A 22,028-nucleotide genomic window follows, 5' to 3' on the forward strand; every position below is an offset into this window, starting at 1 on the left:
AGGAAGCTACAGTTTATAATGAACTTTATTATTGTTTTTTTTTTTACTTCTTTTTTTTTTTTTTATTTCGGCATATTATGGGGGTACAGATTTTAAGGTTTCAATAAATGCCCAGTCCCCCCTCCCCCCCACAAGTCTGAGTCTCCAGCATGACCATCTCACAGATGGTGCACATCTCACTCATTATGTATGTATATACCCGCCCCCCTCCCCCCTGCCCAATACCCTATTACTGCAGTACCTATGTGACCACTTAGGTGCTGTTCAGTTAATACCAATTTGCTGGTGAGTATATGTGGTGCTTGTTTTTCCATTCTTGGGAAACTTCACTTAATAGTATGGGTTCAAGCTCTAACCAGGAAAATATGAGATGTGCTATATCACCATTGTTTCTTAGAGCTGAATAGTACTCCATGGTATACATATACCACATTTTATTAATCCATTCTTGGATTGATGGGCACTTGGGCTGTTTCCACAGCCTTGCAATTATGAATTGTGCTGCTATAAACATTCGAGTGCAGGTGTCTTTTTTGTAGAGTGTCATTGGATCTTTTGGGTAGATGCCCAGCAATGGGATTGCTGGATCAAATGGTAGATTCACTTGTATCGCTTTAAGGTATCTCCATATTGCTTTCCACGGAGGTTGAACTAATTTGAAGTCCCACCAGCAGTGTAGGAGTATAGAATTTTTTTATTTCCATCTTGATTTCTTCATTTATGAAGTAATCATTTAGTAGGAGGTTGTTTAATTTCCACGTTTTTGTGTAGAAATGTGAGTTTCTGTTAGGGTTGATTTCTACTTTTATTCCACTGAGATCTGAGAAGGTACATGGTATGATTTCTATTTTTTTAAATTTCTTGAGATTTACTTTGTGTAAATCTCTAGGATATGGTCAATCTTAGAGAATGTCCCGTGAGCTGATGAGAAGAACATATATTCAGTGGATTTTGGGTAGAATGTCCTGTAGATGTCAGTCAGACCCAGTTGTTCCAGGGTTTTGTTTAAGTCCATTATTTCTTTATTAATTTTCTGTTTGGAGGATCTGTCTTGTGCCGTCAGTAGGGTGTTGAAATCTCCGGTGATTATGGAGTTGCTATTAATCCTTTTGCTTAGATCCAGTAAGGTTTGCTTTATGAAACTGGGTGCACCTAAGTTGGGTGCATATATATTTAAAATTGTTATCTCTTCTTGTTGAAGTGTGCCCTTCACCATTATATAATGACCCTCTTTGTCTTTCACTACTTTTGTTGGTTTAAAAACTAAATCGTCTGAAATTAGAACTGCCATGCCAGCCTTCTTTTGGCTTCCACTTGCCTGGAATACTGATCTCCACCCTTTTACTTTTAGTCTATATGCATCCTTGCAGGTTAGATGTGTTTCCTGAAGACAGCATAGACTTGGCCTGTATTTTCTTATCCATTCAGCCAGCCTATGTCTCTTGAGTGGAGAGTTTAAGCCATTCACATTTATTGAGAGAACTGATAGTTAAGGTAGATTACTGTTCATTCTGTTGGGTTGGATGTTGTTGCTATGATTTCTGTCTTGAGCCATTGTAATATCTGGCCTTTAATCTTTGGGTTTTGGTTGTTTTTATATTTGTGAGTTTTTATTATGGTGTTCAGTGCGTAGCACTGTTTTGAGTACTTCTTGTAGGGCTGGTCTTGTCTTGGTGAATTCTCTGAGCCTTTGCTTGTCTGAGAATGTCTTTATTTCTCCTTCATATATGAAACTTAGTTTTGCAGGGAATAAGATTCTAGGCTGGGCATTGTTTTGTTTCAGAAGAGTGAGAATGGGGCCCCAGTCTCTCCTTGCTTGTAAAGTCTCATTAGAGAAGTCTGGTGTTATTCGAATTGGCTTTCCCTTGTATGTCACTTGCTTCTTTCATCTTACAGCTCTTAGAAGGGCCTCGTTAGTTGATATTTTGGTCAGTCTGATGACTGCATGTCGTGATGTCTTCCTGTTTGCATTGAATCTCCCAGGGGTCCTCTGAGCTTCTTGAACTTGTATATCGAGATTTTGAGCAAGGCCTGGGAAATTTTCCTCTATTATATCTTCAAATAGCTTGTCCAACCCTTGGGTGTTGTCTTCTTCCCCTTCTGGTAACCCTATGACCCTCACATTAGGTTTCTTCACATAATCCCACATCTCTTGTAGGCTTTGCTCTTTTCTCTTGTTTTTCTGCTCTATCTCTGTGATGGTTTTATTTAGTTGGAGGGTGTTATTTTCAAGCTCTGAGATTCTTTCTTCTGTTTGATCTACCCTGTTCTTGAGACTTTCCACTGTATTTTGTAGTTCCCTGAATTGATTCTTCATTTCCAGGAGTTCGGTTAAAGTTTTCTTCATTGTGTCCATTTCTTTTTCCAGATCCTGGAGGCTTTTTGTGGTTTCTTTGTGTTGGTTATTGAGTTGTTGTTGCAGGTCAGTGAGTGTTCTTATGATCCACATATGAAATTCCTCTTCTGTCATTTTGGTTGCCTGATTTTGGTTGGTGTCTGTTTCTAGGGGGCTGGTGCTCCTCTTTGGGGGTGTGTTTTCCGTTTGGTTCTTCATATTTCCTGAGTTCCTTCGCTGATTTCTTCCCATGTCGATCAGTTGTTGTTTATTTCCTTTAGGTTTTTGTTTGGATATTCACACACCTTGTTTACTTTCTGAGCCGTTAGGTGGTGTCTGTGGGTGAGATTCGACCACTCCCTTTATAATGAGTCAGTGGGTGCCATGATAAGGCTGTGCAGGATGCCGTCCCTGTCAGTAGGTGGCGCTTGCTTGGAGGAACAGGCTATGCTGTTGTTTTTGTGTCCTGTTATCAGCTCTTGTTCTGGGCGGAGCTGGGTTGGGTAAGCCTGCCCTCAGGCACCACCAATGCAATTAACAGGGGTCAAAGTTCTGTTCTCGGCTTCCAGGAAAAGCTGTCAGGGCAGGGCTGGAATGGTCCCGCTCAGCCAGAAAGTCTGCTTGTGGGGGTGGGGCTGTCTGAGACCCGCAGTCTGGAGCAGGCCTCGCTTCTTTCCACCCTCCCCAACTCCGCAGCTACTTCTGGGCCTCTGCCAGCAGTCCAGACCACACATCACCAGGCCTCCCCGTATTGTGATGTCTGCGGGCAGGTTCCCTGCGCAGAAACGCTGCCTGGGCTGGGCGCACGGCCTCCCTTTGGGGGGAGGGTTGCCCTCTAGGATGCTGATCTGCCCCTGGAGGCACACTCAGGGAGCCCAAGCTGTGTTTGTGTCTCTCAGCCTCTGAGTCAGCACCATTCTCCTGGGAACACCGTGCCAGCAGCACCTGGGAGGGCTGGCAGGTAGGGAGCTCACAGTCTGAGTTCCCCTTAGTCAGCCGTACGGTCCCAAAAGGGAAGGTCCCTTCCCTGGAGGTGCCTCTGGCTGGTGGCTGTATTGTCTCTCTGGCAGCCGCGGGTAGAGTCGGGGGAGGGGAGAAGGAGGCAATATGGTGCCTGCCGCGCGGCTCGGGTCTGTGTACACGGAGGTGCACAGGGATTTGGGAGTCTGGTGCCACGTCCGCTACAGGCTCACCGCTAGCTGGCAGTGGCTGTCTCTGGGCTGGTGTCCGCAGGTCTCTCTACCCGCTGGGGAGCCCACCAGCAGTCCCAAATGCTGGGGAGGGGAAAGGTGTTTTATCCACCTACCCTTCCCGCTGGTCTCCGGGCTGCTCCAGCTATCTCAGCTTCCAGTTCTGCTCCGAAGCCTCCTCCCGTGGAGTCTCCCGGTGTCTCGGGTACCCCTCCTTCTGGCCCTCGTCTGCTCTATGCTCGCCTTCTTGCTTCTTTTTTCTAATTTCTGCTAGAATCTGTCTTTTCTGCAGAGATACTCTTTCTGGCGGTGTTTCTCGTCCGCCATCTTGATCCTCCTTCCATGAACTTTATTTTGATTGAAATTGGAATGCTATGTGTCTTTTTTTTTTTTAGTTTCTCACTAAGATGAAACAAAGTATATGAAATACTAAAATAGATAAACCATATTAATTGTCACTGTTGTAATCTATATATTTCTGTTGTATGAAGCTACTTTGGCCTACTAATCTTTGGCTTTTATAATTGCTACTATTTCCAAGGCAGGAAACTTAAAAACTCAATGACTGCTGTCTATTCACTTTTCCTGTGATTGTTTAAGATACTACTTTTTTCTCCTTAGTACAAATATTCTATAAAAATCTAATAGACTTTATCCAGTTAGATGGAAGACATGACCATCATCTTCAATATTTCTTCCCATTAGAATGAATGGTAGATGTTTAATGATGTTATTTTTTTTTTACTGCCAGTCTAATCAGAAATGATAATCGCTCATCTATTACATTTTATCATTTTTTAAAAGGCTCTATTTTGCATGTAGCATTTTATTTTCAGTGATCATAAAAGTCTCAGTATTTATTATATTTGGAAAACCTCTTTCTCCTCTCTCGTAGTTTAGATTCTTATTAACTTTATACCCTCAAATTTTGAGGTGTTCCATTTATTATAAGTGATGATAAACTTTATTTTGGACAAAAGAGAAAAATTCAGTAATTTTCAACAATATAGGAATAGTAGTTAATATTTATTGAATACTTACTATGTACCACACACTGTGCTAAGTGCTTTTCTTGAATTATTGTTTTTGGGTATTATTTTATTTAAAAGGTAGTTACTATTTTTATTTCCATTACAGATAGGGAACTCATGATTAGCCAGTCTCATTTAGTTACTCAAGTTTAAACTATAGCTGGGAGAGCTGGGATTTGAATGAAGCTTTCTCGACTCTAGTGCCAATTTAGGAGAAGTGGATGCTCTCCTATAATGTTTTCCTAATTTTAAACCTTCTTAGAACCATGACCAAATCAAGTTCTTCTATTATAAGAATTAACTTTCACCATAGCTAAAATCAAGAGATGTTTTTATAGCTAAATGTATTTCTGCTATAGTACTTTTAATTCTTTTTGCCACTGGACTGAAGTTTATATTTTCTCATGCTTCCCTTCTACAGATGGATATAACAGTATTTTTACTTGTAGTGTTAACACTTATTTTCAAACTGAACAACCTCAACAGTAGTTTTATATTAAATTGTTTTTCTACAACATGAGCTGGAGTTAATTTTAGCTTTTATTTTCACTCCATGAATTTTAGTAATCTGTTGTTCATGTACTTATAGCAAACAACCTAATCTAAGAGGACTAGTTTTTTAGTAAACCAGAAAAGGTGTACTTTTCAGGTCATTGCTCAAATGTCATTTTATCTAAGAAGTTTATAGAGATCCATATCTATAATAGCATGCTACCCTGCTGCCCCAGTCAATTCTTATTTACTCAGTTTTTTATTAAATTATATATTTATTTGTTTATGTGTTTATTTATTGTTTCTTTCTATCTCTCTCCAATAAAATGTAAAGTCCATGAGGGCATAGACTTTGTTTAGTTTATTGCTATATCCTCATGATTAGAACAATGCCGGCATTAATAGGTGCTTAATTAATACTCAGTATCTAATTTAATTAGAAAATGTTTATAAATGATAATTATTATTTGAATTGTATAGCTTGGAATCCTGTGTATTCAGGAATAATCCTATGTCTTAAAACGTAATTGCTAAAAATACACATTAAGAATTGAATTGTTAAGTCATATAAATATTCTGGCTACTAATATAGATCATATTTGCAGAAGTTCTTGTTTTCTGAAATCATGACACTCTACATTCTTGTTATTTTTACATGACACTACATCTTGTTACTTTTACACTCTACATTCTTATGACTATTACTTTTATAAAATATTTACTGAGTGCCTGTACTATGCCAGGAATTGCCTTAGTTACACATTTTCTCATTTAATCCTGGTAAGAACCATTTTCTTTTCATCAATCCCATCTGACAGGAGACTAATATGGAGAGATATTAAATAATGTTCTTATGTCCATTCAGTTAGCAAATGTCAGACCGGAACTTGAACTCAAGTGTGGCATGTGCCCATGCTCTTAACTCCATACTGGTGTTTTTTCCAACTTTTTTTTTTTTTTTTATTTCAGCATATTATGGGGATACAGATTTTAAGGTTTCAATAAATGCCCTTCCCCCCTCCCCCCACTTTTTTGACCATGACTCACAGTAAGAGATGTACTACCTAAACGCACACACACAAATTCACATGTATGTGAACACACATAACTAAAAAGTTTCATAAAACTGCTTATACAAACTATGTTCAGTGCACTGAGTTTCTATTCTATTTCAATTTTTTAAAAGTGCTGATTACAATCCACTAATTCTACATCACTAACCATGGATTAGGATTTACTGTTTAAGAAACACCACACTAGGCCGGGCGCGGTGGCTCAAGCCTGTAATCCTAGCTCTCTGGGAGGCCGAGGCGGGCGGATTGCTTGAGGTCAGGAGTTCGAAACCAGCCTGAGCAAGAGCGAGACCCCGTCTCTACTATAAATAGAAAGAAATTAATTGGCCAACTAATATATACAAAAAATTAGCCGGGCATGGTGGCGAATGCCTGTAGTCCCAGCTACTTGGGAGGCTGAGGCAGGAGGATTGCTTGAGCCAGGAGTTTGAGGTTGCTGTGAGCTAGGCTGACGCCACGGCACTCATTCTAGCCTGGGCAACAAAGCGAGACTCTGTCTCAAAAAAAAAAAAAAAAAGAAACACCACACTATACTGTATTGTCTCCCCTTATATTAGAAATTTAGATCACAAAGCATGTAGTCAACTGTATAAGGTAAACATAAATGGACATTTTCACAGAGAATTTGGAGCTGAAATTGGGCTGTTTTTCCAGCCCCTAATATAGTTGGCCTCCATATCTGTGGGTCCCAGGTCTGTAGATTCAACTAACAAAGGATAAAAAATATTCAGGAAAAAATAAAGAACGGTTGTGTCTATACTGAACATGTACAGACTTTTTTTCCTTATTATTTAGGTTGATGGAAAAGTAATAGTGGTTTTAGACTGAATTTTAAATCATTATAACTAGGTTCAAACACATCTTTATTAATCAAATGGGAACCATTACAATCAATACAATTTTGCCAGCGAGAATAAGTTTGTTTGTTCCTATAGCTTAAAAACCCATGCTTTGGGATTCCACAAACTCTTGGAAAGCATTTTCTGCATCCTGCTGTTGTGGAAGTGTTTTCTCTGCAAAAAGTTGTGGAGATGCTTGAGAAGTGATGATGGGATGACGAGAGGTCAGTTGAATATGGCGGATGAGGTAAAACTTCCTAGCCCAATTCATTTAATTTTTGAAGCATTGTTTGTGCTACTTGCAGTCAGCCATTGTCATGGAGAAGAATTGGGCCTTTTCTGTTGACCAGTGCTGGCTGCAGGCATTGCAGTTTTAGATGCATCTCATTGATTTGCTGAGTATACTTCTCAGATGTAATGGTTTTGCTGGGATTCAGAAACCTGTAATGGATCAGACCAGCAGCAGACCACCAAACAGTGACCATGACATTTATTTTGGTACAAGTTTGGCTTTGGGTAGTACTTTGGAGCTTCTTGGTCCAACCACTGAGGTGGTCATCACTGGTTGTCGTATAAAATATACTTTTCATCGCATGTCACAATCTGATTGAGAAATGGTCCATTGTGCATAGAAAGAGAAAAATGACACTTCAAAATGACAATTGTTTTGATTTTTGGTCAGCTTATGAGGTACCCACTTATTGAGCTTTTTCACCTTGCCAATTTGCTTCAAATGTCTAACGACCTAGAATGGTCCACATTGAGTTCTTTGGCAACTTCTCATGCAATTTTAAGAGGATCAGCTTTGAAGATTGCTCTCAGTTGTTCTTTGTCAACTTCCAATGGCCAGCCACTGTGCTCCTCATCTTCAAGGCTATCATCTCCTTTGTAAAACTTCTTGAACCACCACTGCACTGTACGTTTGTTAGCAGTTCTTGGGTCAAATGTGTTGTTGATGTTGTGAGTTGTCTTTGCTGCTTTATGAGCCATTTTGAACTCTAATAAAATTGCTTGAGGCTGGGCGTGGTGGCTCACGTCTAATCCTAGTACTGTGAGAGGCTGAGGCGGGAAGATAGCTTGAGCTCAGTAGTTCAAGACCAGCCTAAGCACAAGCAAGACCTCATCTCTATGAAAAAGGAAAAAAAAGAAAAGAAAATTGCTCGATTTTGCTTTTTTTCTATATTTCTGTAGTCTAAAACAAATATAAACAGCAAATAATAAATCATTAGCAAAAAAACCCCATAAAACGAGAAATGCACATTAAAATGATGTATAACATAATCACATTTATTTTACAATGTATTCCAGTATCAAACAGCGAATTTCAACAATGCTACAACTGCAATTGCTTTTGCACCAACCTAAATATTTAATACAGCATAACACTATTTACACAGCATTTACATTATATTAGGTGTTATAAGCTATATAGAGAGGATTTAAAGTATTGGGGAGGATGTACATAGGTTATATGCAAATACTAGCTATGTTATTTTATATAAGGAACTTGAGCATTTCTGGATTTTAGTATCTGTGAGGGGTCCTGGAACCAATTATGTATGAAAACTAAGGAATGACTGTATAAATTTTCTGTCTCACCTCTGCTTATAGATACAATATGATTTTAGTGACATCTTGAACAGTTTCATATTTTAGACTCTCACGGGTGGTATAACTTGTAAAAATATTGGATTTAGATAACTTTGTTTTGGTGAATTGTTGGCAGATTAGAGTTAGGACCTAGGGACAAAGTGTTTTACCATGCTTTTCATTGTCTTTCAGTTTCTCTTTCTCTCTGTCTTTCGTTATCTTGGGATTATTTTTAAATAAAAAGATCAGCAGTGTACATACATATTACATAGTGTACATATCACAGTGTACATATATTATTACCAATATATTATGTATATCTAGCTAAAGGAAACTTAAATTATAACTAAAATATTTTCTAAGTTCTGATCTATTTTTTCTCTTGTTACTATTAATTTTTAGTGTTCCTTTAAAATACTTCATATAAAAGACCCATGTATTTTCAATGTCTTACAACTTCAGAAAAGCCTAAGCAGTATGTGCTACTTGGGGAGGTCGCTGCTATTATTGCCCTGCTTGTTACTAATTTGTCAGTGTTACACCAAATTTAGTGTTATTTTAGGGAATCCTGAGTGAATGAATGACCTGCATGAATGAAATTCCTAGGTTATATATTATTCTCTTCATTTTTTCCCTCTTATTTTTGAGGTTAGGATTTTGGAACAGTTTCCATATGGTACATATGTGGGTCTAATCTCTTGATCTCTGTTTTACTCCCTGTGCATGTAAATTGTCCCTTTCCTCGACCTTTTCCATAAGATCAAATCTAGCAGGGATCAAGCTTTGGCAGAACGATGTCTTGCTGCACTGACTGAATGTGCTGCCAGTGGAGACGGAAATATTCTGGGTCTTGCAGTGGATGCAGCTCGTGCAAGGTGAGGGTATGTAAGTTTGGAGATTTCCAAAGACTAAACGTTAACCAGTTTAGCTTTTCACAGTATACTTAATTAAATAAAAGGTTGATCCTATAAACTATGTGAGCCCAAAAGAAAATAATGGTGACCATAATAAATGTAAGTATTTTTTAAAAATTTCTCTGCATTTAAAGCATTCATATATTTTGAATGAAATATATTAATACTTGTGTGTTTCACTATGGCTCAGAACATTTAAAACTGTTGTAATGAATTCATTTCACTGATTTGCAGGTTGAAATTGATGTACTCTCAAGTATATCATCAGGCTTATGCCTATCATTTTGATATTTCACCAGTTAAAATGGCCTTGCGTGGGGGGACATTAATCTGAGAATTGATAGGAAAAACTTGTGATGCTTTTGCTTTTGAATTATTTTTAATCATGAAGCAAGCAGAAGAGCAGCCAACTTCCCCAACCCCATCCCAGTCTTTCTTCCCTTGTGAGAACCATGTAGTCTTTTAAGAGTAGAATAATTTTTAATTGTTCTCAATGTTTTAATTCCTGTTGACATTTTGGCCTATTACATTTGATTTTCTACTGTAATATAACTGGTTTTACTAAGTTCACCAATGACCTCCTCTTTGTCAGATATTATAGAAATTTTTAGGCCATATCTTGACTTTTCTACAGTGCTTGACATTATCACTTCTTCCTTCTTGAAACCTTTTGCCTTTGTAACTCATAACCTTTGCCATCCTACGTTTAAGAACAGGCTGAATAGAAAACAGAAGTTAATCACATGCTATATCTGCTTCTATGTTATCATAGGCACAGTATGGCAAGGTGGAGTTTTTTATACATGCTACCTAGTAGGGTTGTTGTGAAGAGACTTTAAATCATTAACACTAGTGCTGGGAACAGAATATGGCATTTAATAAAATTATCTTGCTATACTATACATGATACATAAATGTATTAATATATGTAAATAAATTTATTATATTAAGAAATAGAAGGGGTCTGAAATTTTACCCTTCTTGCAAGCTAAGAAATTATTCTGTACTGTTTCATAGAATGTTGGTTGAAGAAATGAGACCCCTGGGTCAGAACCAAAGGACAGTTCATTACTGTAATCGTAGTAGCCAGAATATCAGCAATTTTGGAGCTAGTTTCTCTGAGCTGTAGTTCCTGCAGAACAATGTGTAAAGGGCCAGATGATAATACTTCATCTGCAGTGGATTGAGTTACATTGCAGTAGAGGAAATCTGAGCTTTGGGATTCTGGATCTTTTATAATGGGTAATAAATAAGCATGCCTGCCCATTATTCTAAAGGGAGACATTATTCTACTGAACAATAAGCAAACAGTATTTGCTGTGAAGGTCGCCAATATCTCTATCTTCCAAGACTATTGATTATATAGACATCTTTGAAAAGATAGTCCAGAAAAAAGGGCAGTTAGTGCTTTGCTTTGCAAGACATGCAGAAAAGCGAGTGATCCACGGAAAAATTTTCCCCAATATATGGTAGTGTCACTAAATAAATGGCTTTTGCTTTTAAGTGTATATAGCTTAACATAAAGAACTTTTTAAAAAACATGTTGTTTTAAGTGATTAAGGCAGGAGAGTACATAGTGTGTGTTGGATTTTTTTCCAGTTTTAATTTTATAAAATAAATTAGATGTATTTTCTGATTAAAATTTTCTAATGATCTCCATTCCTTTTAGATTAAAACTTACTCTCATCATGGCCTGCAGGATGTACTATATGTGACTCTCTCCTTATTATGCTGTGTCCCCAATGACATTCCTTTGATTTTAGAATGCAAAACATGTTTTCCTTTGCATATAGTGTTTCCTTTTTCAAACTCTGCTTCAGTTTATGTTCCCTTGAGTTCCTCCTTATTATCATTTATGTCTTAGTTCAAAATTCCTGTCTTTATATCTTTAATAATTTTAACATAGCTCTCCCAGACACCCCATTCCACCTTTGACTGTCTTAGTGTCTTTACAGTATTGATTATCATATGAAATTATCTTATTAATTTATTTATTTGCTTATATATTGTCTGCATCCCTGACTAGGTGATAAGTTCTATAAGAGCAAGCACTTTGTCTTTGCTGTCATTTATCACTATAACCCTAGGACATACCTGGCACATATTAGGCACACAGTTAATGTTGAATGAATTAATGAACAAATGGATGGAATGTGCTAAAAGATTTACTTCTTATCCAAAAATATCAATGGAAGTATTGCTCTTTATCCATTTTTATTGTTATATGGTGAATTATTTAGTAATCTTTAGATATTGTCTATTTATGGTTTTTAGGCCATTCAGTCATTTTTTGGTTGACAAATGTTGAAAAGAGATTAGGATGTATAAAGGCATCCAGAATGACTTTTTTGTAAGTATTCTCAGGAAAGAAAAATGCTTTCATAATACATTAAAAAAAATTCTTATTTAAATTTTTGAAAGCCTCTTTTTTATTTAGGTAATAAAATATGTCAATTGTGTTGTATATTAAAGTAAACAAATATCTTTATCTCAAAATAATGATGTTAATGGAACCACCATTTAATATTTTAGGTGTACAGTTGGAGAAATCACAGATGCCCTGAAAAAGGTATTTGGTGAACATAAAGCTAATGATCGTATGGTGAGTGGAGCGTATCGCCAGGAATTTGGAGAAAGTAAAGAGATAACATCTGCTATCAAAAGGTAATCTGTGAGATTTCTTATGCAAGAATTTCATCTTTTCTGTTAACACAATTATCTGAGAGCTTAATTTTCTCACATATAATTTAGAAAATATTTGAGTCAACTTTCCTGTTTGTAGTTCTAAAAAAACTAATAAATAGTAAATTAATATTCATTATTATTTGTATTATATATAATATATTACATGTAACCTATAAAATATAATTTATAAATATATATAATTATATATTATATCATTTAAATTATATATATTTACTCAGTAATAAATATTAAGTTAAACAGTAAAACTAATAATATTATTTTTCATAAAATTAATATTTTGAACTTTCACCATAGTTACCTTTAGGAGTTTCTTATTTCAGACAGATGTTTAACTAACAATGAAATTGCTTCATATTGTCCAGGTATTTAGATTTTCAATCTACTTACTATGGTAGACTTTCATGTTCTTTTAAATTTGTTTACATTATTTAATGCTTGAATAATTATAACATCTTAATTTTCCTAATTGAAAGTAAACATTTGGTTGGTATCTATGCATAAACGAAAATTTGTCTTCAGCCAGATGTGGTGGCTCATGACTGCAATCTTAGCATTCTAGGAGGCCGAGGCGGGAGGATCACTTGAAGTCAGGAGTTTGAGACCAGCCTGAGCAAAAGAAAGACCCTGTCTCTACTAAAAGTAGAAAGAAAGTAGCCAGACAATGAAAAAGTAGAAAAAATTAGCCTGTGGTAATGGTGCAGGCATGTAGTTCCAGCTACTTGGGATTCTGAGGCAGGAGAATCACTTGAGCCCAGGAGTTTGAGGTTGCTGTGAGATAGGCTGACACCATGGCACTCTAGCCCAGGCTATAGAGCAAGACTCTTGTGTTGAAAAAAAATTATCTTTATTGAACTGATAATAAATAATACTTCCACAGCATGAATTGGAAATATAGAATAATGTAATCATGTTTCTCAAGTATAAAAACTGGCATTTTAGTGATCATCTTCTCAATTTTTGTGATAAACATCCTGGTAAAAATTTACATCTGTACATATATACTAGATAAATATAAAAACAGCCAATATGAAAGTCATCAGAATGGAACATTGTTCTCTTTTAACAAAAATAAGTACTTTTTCATATTGGATGTAAATTTGTCAATGTAAAATTTGCAAACATTTTGATCATACATCACTACAAGAAACCATATTGCAGTCAGCTTGGTTACAGTTTACACTTGTACCACTTGTATAGGGTAGATGAGATATGGACAATTCACAGCAGCTAGTGGGGGTCATATATATGCATAGGTATAAATGACCCTGAAGGCACCTTTTAGCTTTAAATATTTCTACATATTGTACTCTGTAGACTGCCTGGCTTAGATATGTGGAAAGTTGACATCTTTTCATCTTACTTCACTGTGATGTTCTCAGTGTTAAGTGCCTTATAGGCTGTGCCATCTTTCCAACTTCCTCTAAGGGGGACATGGTAAACATACTCAGGCTTTAATGGAGCTTTCAATGTAAAATAGAAATATTAGCAAAATAAAACTAAACAGATTAGATATTTTTGAAAGAATTTGAATTATTTGCTGTGAATAAATTACAGTTTTTATATCTTACCTTTGGACAATTAATATTTTAACTACCATTGTATTTTAAAATGCCTCTCAGGGTTCATAAATTCATGGACCGTGAAGGTCGCAGACCTCGTCTCCTTGTAGCAAAAATGGGACAAGATGGCCATGACAGAGGAGCAAAAGTTATTGCTACAGGATTTGCTGATCTTGGTTTTGATGTGGACATAGGCCCTCTTTTTCAGGTATTAAAAATTGTTGTGGGCAATTTCAAAAAGTATGCCATAAGTCACTTACATTCAGAAAAAACAGTAAAATGACGATACACCATATTTTTAAATTTATGAAGGAATAACATGTTTAACAAATTTTCTATGTTTGAATGCATGTGGTCCAATTAATTATGACAGAATTAAAATATAAAAAATATAATGCATGTTTCAGACTTTGTAAAAGTAAATGTCAGTTTAGAACTAAAGCTTTTATTAGGCCTCTGAAACTATGAAGATTACTTTTAAGGATCTTAATTGTGCTCTTTAGTGAGATTCGCTAATATTTTGTGGGAAAGATAGCCCACAGGGGATTGATGGAAAATGTTTTGAAAAGGAATTTGAACATCAGACATCAGAGTAAGCTCAATTCATAAGTAGGTTTTCTCTTTTTTTACTCTCTAGTATTCTATTTAGTCACACAATATTAGACCCTAATAGGAAACTAATTTGTTGGAGATAAATAAGGCTGACATTAATTAATCTACAAAAAAATCTGTCTGAAAAGTACATTATTATAAATTTCTATTAAAAGCTTTATCCACTACATATTTATTGATTATCTACCAGATGCTAGGCTCTGAGTTGAGTAGGATATGATTTTGTCCTTAGGGAGGTTACAGTCTCCTAACAGAGAGAGGTTTGCTTACTAGTAATCACAGCAGAATGTGATAATTACTGTTATAATTAAGGTATGGCCAAAAAGGGCACCTCACTTGTTTTGAGCATCCTAGGAACTTATGTTTGAGCTGTGCCTTTCATAGAAGCACAGTGCCTTTCACTTTCTAGAAAAATCACTTTCTGAAGTGAATTAAGAAGAGCTTTGACTAGAAGCAAGGAGTCTTGATTAAGAGAAACAATGAAAAACAATTTACTGAGGTAATGTCAGGGTCTCAGCAGAAATCAAATCTCAGCTAGGTGTTTGAAGAAAATTTTATGAAGTGGCTATTTACAGTTATGTAGGCAGGATTAACAGAATCAGCCAGAAATAGAGAGGCATCCAGGAATTAAATTTCTAAGAATTTCAAAAGCTGGTTGTTTCACAATGCCATTAACATTGCTGAATAAATTATCTTAAAAGCAAAGGTAATAAGTGCTTAAAAATTCATCACTTCCTATTTATCTTACTATCTATTATTATTATCTATGGTCTTGAAGTTGCTTTGATCTATTACATCTATATGGTGGAGATACCATATAATTGTGTGGCTTTTGTATACCTTTTTCCTGCTTCGCATTCAGTGATGTCATATTGATAGACTGAAATTGGCTACGGTTAGAGTATTCACAACATAGAAATCAGCAAATACTAAAAATTAAGCATTGAGTTATTATTTTCTAGATTATCTAGATGTATAAATATGATGAAGAAAATGTAAATAATGGAAATTAAATTTTAAAAGTTTATCATATCTATAGCCATTACATTGGGAAGAACCCCCAAATTTGAGGAAATAATCTTCCAGTATTCAAAAAATACTGTATGATTTAAGAAAGAAGTTACTTATGTCATTTATAAACAAATGAAATTCTGATATACATCTGTTTAGTTTTCTTCTTACTCTCTAATGTAAATAAAAATATCAGGCAACCCATGTCAAAACTATACTTATTCATCAATGACATGAATGACATCTTTACTGAATCAGATTATAATTAAGCATTTTTCTGTAGTCCGATTTTGTCAAATCATGATTGAATTGCAACCATAGGTTGGCTACAAATACAAAAGTTTGGCAATTTTTTTTTGTTTTTGAGATGAGAGTCTCATCTGTCACCTGGGCTAGAGTGCCATGGCATCAACCTAGCTCAGCAACCTCAAAGTCCTGGGCTCAAGAGATCCTTCTGCCTCAGCCTCTGTACCTGGTATTATGGGTGCACGCCCTTACATAGCAGTGAGCTATGGTGACAGCACTGCAGTTTAGCCTGGGCAATAGAGCAAGAGAGCTTGTCTCAATAAAATTATTAATAAATAAATAAATGTATATTTGCAATGAGAATCTTGTACCTTTTCTATGAAATTATTTAAATACATGTAATTAGCAAAGCAATGTCACAAACTCATTATTATAGAAAGTAGATATGATCTTGGATATCTTAATTGATAATTGATACTTATAATTTATGATTTTATGATTTTTATATCCCAAACTGGTTAAATCTAGTTAATAAATGAGCAGCACATCCATCCTCAAAGGAGGAGGATTTGCTCTTTATGTGCTCTTTTCTTGTTTTTGTGCTCACTTGGGTGCTGTAGCCTCTTAACTAGTTTCTAGAGTTTTTACAAAGATAATTTGGTCCATATTTTTCTGTTAATTTGGTATTTTTGTGGGAGAACAAGGATCTAGAGCTTCCTTCCTAGTCCTCCATCTTGCTGACATCACTCTTCCCCATTCTATTTTAAAACCTAAGATTTACTTTTTTACATTGTATTTGGGTGTAGTCTTTGATTTTTCATAGATACTATAACATGCTGCCTTTCACTGTACAAACCACTCAATAAATTTGATAATGAAGATAACAGATATACTTTTAAAAAAATTATAACGTGAGATAGTTTTCCCTGTATTACTTCTTTATCTTGAAGATGGTTTTTCTAATGAGGAAAATCTTAGAATGTTGATTTAGGTAGTATAACACTTTTAAAACAATTTTTTTTTTTTTTTTTTTTTTAGTTATTGCCTAGGAATAAACGATGATTTGTCTCTTTCCTTCCTGACTATTTAGACTCCTCGTGAAGTGGCCCAGCAGGCTGTGGACGCAGATGTGCATGCTGTGGGTGTGAGCACGCTTGCTGCTGGTCATAAAACCCTCGTTCCTGAACTCATCAAAGAACTTAACTCCCTTGGACGCCCAGATATTCTTGTCATGTGTGGAGGGGTGATACCACCACAGGTATTTTTTATGTCTGCTATTTTTCTAGTCATTTATCCTGAGTAATGATAGCTAATATATGGTTCTAAAGATAAATTTGTTGTAGATTTAGAACCGTATAATTTCCTGATGATTTCACTAAGTAAATTCTACAAAGCACAAAAGTGGGCACTGTTGTTTTCTATTCAAGTTATGCTGTCATTCATTCTATATAATTTAACTTAACAGTTTACAAAGCTTTTATGAGAGAACCTCTGTGTTTCCCTGAAAATAAGACCTACTCATAAAATAAGCCCTAGCAGGATTTCTAAGCATTTGCACAATATAAGCCCTACCCCAAAAATAAAACCTAGTGTTGGGCGTGGCTACACAGCATATCTGCACAACTCATTCATTTTGCAGAGTGGTAAAGAAGACAAATAGCCCTTCTCATCTGCCCCATGAGAGCTCTATTGCTCCACATGAGAGATTGGGGCCAATGGTTCTAAAGGAAATAGACTTGCAAGAAATTCAGGATGGAATTCGAGGTTTGGAGAGTTATGATGATGTTCCAGAAGAAGAAGACAACTGAACTATATTTGAATAAATGTAGATTGTTGTACCATACTTAAAAAAAATAACACATCCCCTGAAAATAAGCCCTAGGGTGTCTTCTTGAGGAAAAATAAATATAAGACCCTGTCTTATTTTCAGAGAAACATGGTATTTCCTTGCAAACTGGTAACCTAGGATAGATATCTACCTTCTTCATATTCAATAAATAATGATGGAGAAGGAACAGGATAAAAATAATACAACCTCGTACCTAGAGTAGAACACAATGGTAAACACACAGTAAATATATCAAACCCTAGCCAGAGATATAGTGAGGACTTCTTGTCCTGGAGGTGAGTCCTTTAGTGAGCTTGCTTCTGTTTTGGAGGAGCTACCTTGTTCATTTCCTCCATGTTCCCACCCTAAATGCTGACCTTGCCTCAGAGATATGTCAGCTACATGGTCCTGTAAAACTCCTTTATTATTTAAGCTAATTTGATTGGGGTATGATTTTCTTGAGCCAAAAATATCCTAATGCAGACATAAATGGAATTAGCTTGTCTTGAAAGTAGTAAGCTAAGTGGGAAAGAGGTGTATACTTAAACAAAAATATGGGTCCTCTTAGGAAAGGAGAAATGGATGCTAGGTAACAGTGGTATCAGTTAATTTATTAATGAGGTGAGGAGACATCTTCCACATGTTACATTTCTGATTAAAGTAGTTAGTTAAGATCGAAATAGAGTCTGTTTCTGATCTAATTTTTAGTTATATCGAGGTTTAGTTTTTTACTAAGACTGAAAAAAATACTGAGTTAGGACTGTATATGAGGCTGCTCTAAGTAAATGATTTATAGATGTTACAAAAGCCCCATCTCTATAGCAGGAATCTATTAGTAAAATGTGACCTTGTTTCTAGCTCTACAGTTTTTTTCTCCATTACAGCTCAGAATATAGAATAGTGAATTTATACACCACTTATGAAAGGAGAAATATGTATGTATGAGGTTATGAGACTGGTTATAATGTGGGGTTAGGGAAGAAACTACATATGATTTATTTTCTTTCTAACAATGCAGTATTTAATGTGATACAGTCAACACAAAATTCCTTTTGTTAGCAAACTTGCCTATGATTTTCATAAATATAGTTCATTATTTGGGAAAATAAAAGGCTATTATCTTTATTGCAGTCTACGTATGGAACACTTCTATCTATATTGCAGTTTTAGCACCTGTAATAGCTAGGCATGATATTAAAATGTAAGAGCCAAAATAATTAGGCATCAGGAAATAACTTGAATTAAAATATATGTTGAGAAAAAACGTAGGCCTGTTATATAAGTGAGCTGACATTTTCAAGAAATATATTTCATACACGTTGTATTAACCCTCCAGATATCTGAATTACTTAGGACATCTGTAGGTGTTTGCCATACTCTTTTCTCTGAGTTTAACAACTAAGGACAATTTTCTGTTAAACTTATGTGTTAATATGAGTGTGCTTTATTATATAATTATAGCAGTCAATACCCTTGTATTTTTCTTGTTATTTCCACTGAATATATAAAATGCTGTTATTATCCAGTTGAAAGTCACTTAGTTTTTAAATTAGGAGGCATTAATACATAGTGATGAATCAAACAGATAAAATAATAGCCTCTGCCACTGTGGAGCTTATAGTTTCTGCAGTATGATTAAATAAATGTCTATTTTCACCAGTATGTTACTACAATCAGAATTTTCTAACCCTTTTGGTAGGAGTGGCCTCCAAGTATTTTAGGCAAGTTTAGCAGACTCATGATTCCTGCTTCCATCATATCTGCCCGACTAAGAGGAAGATATATAAAAATAATTTTTGATTTGGAAATCATTTCAAACAAACAGAAGGTACAAAAATAAAGATAGTACAAGTAACACCTGTGTACCTTTACTCAGATTCACTTATTGCTAACATTTTACCTCCTCACTAAGGTACATTTTACAAAGCTTATGTAAGACTTAGGTAAGTCAAACACCCTTTTTTTAGTTGTAACATTTTGCAGTCTTCTTCCAGTTGAATCCTCCATTCCAAATTCATAACTCAGATGTCAGGACAAATGCTACATAGCATTTTTAGGGAAGAGAGAAGATGATAACCTATTACTCTGACCATTCCCAGTTGGCAGATGATTGTTATTTAATATTTCATCCAGTTTTCTTATGAGCTTGTAAAATCAATAGCACCTACTCAAAAACAATGACATGTTTGAGCACCTTTATATGTCAAGTGCTGGGGATACAAAGATGATTGAACATGATCTCTACTCCAAAAGTTCACAGGAGGAGACAAGTTCAGTAAGATGTATTAAATTCCATTGCAAAATTATACTATTATTATATAAGAATATTACAAAGATATAATAGAAATGGAAAAGAAGTAGTTTGGTGATAATTTTTTTAGTGTGACCATATAATTTATCATGTAAATATGATCACTTGAGAGTATAAGTGGGTTCTGTGAGAAGGGGTGCTGCAACAGTAAACACAGATCAGACTGTCCTGTCATATGTGATCAACCCGGTGGATAAGGATCAGGGTCTGTCTTAAAGTTGTAGATCCTAACCTTGTTATTATAGCCACAAATGTTCTGATGTTAAAGCATCCTGAAGTCTGGAGCAGTATCTGTGCCCTAGGAATTTTTTCACTCAAATATTAAGTGTCATTAAACTCACAAATAGCAATTGCAACAGAAAATGAAAAAAATGAGTTTAGCTTCATAATCTAATTCCATCATGAGGCCAAATTCAAAATACTGCCATTTACTAGCTGCAGGCAAAATACTTCGGAGGAAAATAGTCTTGTAAACTCACAGCTATAATATGATACCAAATTTACCACAAATAATGACAAGTAGTGAAAATTTAGATGAGAGAAAATTTTGGTTTAGGGCTCAGAAGTTCTTCAGGCCCTTCAGCTTCCTGCCACAAACAACACACTGGGGTATTTGGAAAATGGACAGAGTAATGTTTGGTTCTTTTAATGACTTGGGGTAGGAGGGTGTGCTATTTACTATTAATAGCAGTCCCAATCAAGGGAGAATTTTTTAGCCCCAAATACCAATAATATACCAGTTGAGAAGGTTTCAGGCATTGGGAAACAAAGAGGAAAGGAACAGGGTTCATTGTTATTTTATTTTCTTGAAATTGGAAATATTGTCTCTTTTACTAATTAAAAAAATTCTTTCAACAGGATTATGAGTTTCTGTATGAAATTGGCGTTTCCAATGTATTTGGTCCTGGGACTCGAATTCCAAGGGCTGCCGTTCAAGTGCTTGATGATATTGAGAAGTGTTTGGAAAAGAAGCAGCAATCTGTGTAACATCCTGTTTTTGCTTTAGCTCTTTTCTAAAATATTTTTTTAGTTATGATCAAGGAAGAGAGTAAAACTATGTCTGCAATTTAATTTCAACACCTAATATGTACTTCCCTTGAAAGATTTACATTAAAATACTTTAATTATAAGCATGTACAGTTTCACCTTAAAAATAAAAATAATTCCTAAAAACCCTCTGTAGCAATACTTTATCAGCATCTCTATACAAAAGTATTATTTTTAAAGACCATAGTGTTATATTTATTAGAAATATTTCTTATAAATCTATTTACCTTTTATTTTAAGAATTAAACTTTACCTAAAAAGATATGACTAGTCCCATTCTTCAGTTTAGCATTACATTGACTTGAACACCAGAAAATAAAATTCATATATTAATAAAATAAAATACCAATCTTGAAAAAATAGTAGAGAATATTTATGTGGAGAAATAGATTATGGGTGTGTTCCTTAGCTAAACTCTACCAGAATCACCTTGATAAATGATATATCAAACATAGCAGGTTGGAATGGGGGGAATTGGCAGCATATTGATTTTATTAATACTTTCTTCCTGAGCATGACCATTTGACCTTGTTATTGTGGAGCTTCTCAAGACCCAGGAAAGTGGATGTTTATGAATATTCCTTTAAATCAGAGTGCTTAGGTTGCTATTATGCTTTCTCCAGAATGGTGATGTCAGTGGTGGGTTAGGCATATGATATAGAAAGAACTGAACTTTCCAGATCCAGAAAGATGCTACCTTGCATATATTAGCTCATTAAAGATAAGTTGCAAAAATAAAAATAGCACAAAAAACACCTGTACTTTGCTTGTTGGATAATTTGCTCATTAAAGAAGGAAAATTGTCCTTTATTGTTAACATGATCCATTATATAAATGTAAAATGAGTAACAGTGATTGTTTAGTAATGAATTTCTATTGTATTTTATTAGATCAGAGAACAATCCTTTGGAAGGGATTATAAGATTTATATATTGCTATAGAATTTATAAAGTACATTGTATTATAATACAACTTAAATTTAGAACATGATTATTAGAATCGTATTAAGTCGTGATTAGTGTTCCCATTTTACAGATGAGTAACTAAGTCCAGTGATACATTTACTATGCCATTTTATTGACTTTTTCTTATTAAGAAATGCATATTGATTTAATAAGTATTTAGTTTTTATGATGTGTTCAGTTATGTGCTGGATGACATGTGAAATAAACTCCTCGAGAAATTTACAATTCTTGACATTCACTGTCTTTTGAGTAGGCCATTTTGGGAAAAAGAATGGGAGC

General features: G+C 35.2%; 1 protein-coding gene across 2 annotated transcripts in view; it reads left to right on the forward strand.

Annotated features, from left to right (window-relative positions):
* The window catches only part of MMUT (methylmalonyl-CoA mutase), a 38,001-nt gene extending 17,091 nt beyond the window's left edge, over positions 1-20,910 (forward strand). For both annotated transcript variants that reach the window (XM_012760860.3, XM_012760859.2), the window contains exons 9-13: positions 9,310-9,425; positions 11,997-12,128; positions 13,790-13,937; positions 16,689-16,856; positions 20,596-20,910. In XM_012760860.3, the coding sequence (XP_012616314.1) occupies positions 9,310-9,425; positions 11,997-12,128; positions 13,790-13,937; positions 16,689-16,856; positions 20,596-20,724 (693 nt within the window). In that variant the 3' untranslated portion in view covers positions 20,725-20,910. The remainder of the gene's footprint in view (positions 1-9,309; positions 9,426-11,996; positions 12,129-13,789; positions 13,938-16,688; positions 16,857-20,595) is intronic.
* Positions 20,911-22,028: the final 1,118 nt, after the last annotated feature.

This window comes from Microcebus murinus, chromosome 5 (assembly GCF_040939455.1).
Source record: "Microcebus murinus isolate Inina chromosome 5, M.murinus_Inina_mat1.0, whole genome shotgun sequence".
NCBI classification, from domain to species: domain Eukaryota; kingdom Metazoa; phylum Chordata; class Mammalia; order Primates; family Cheirogaleidae; genus Microcebus; species Microcebus murinus.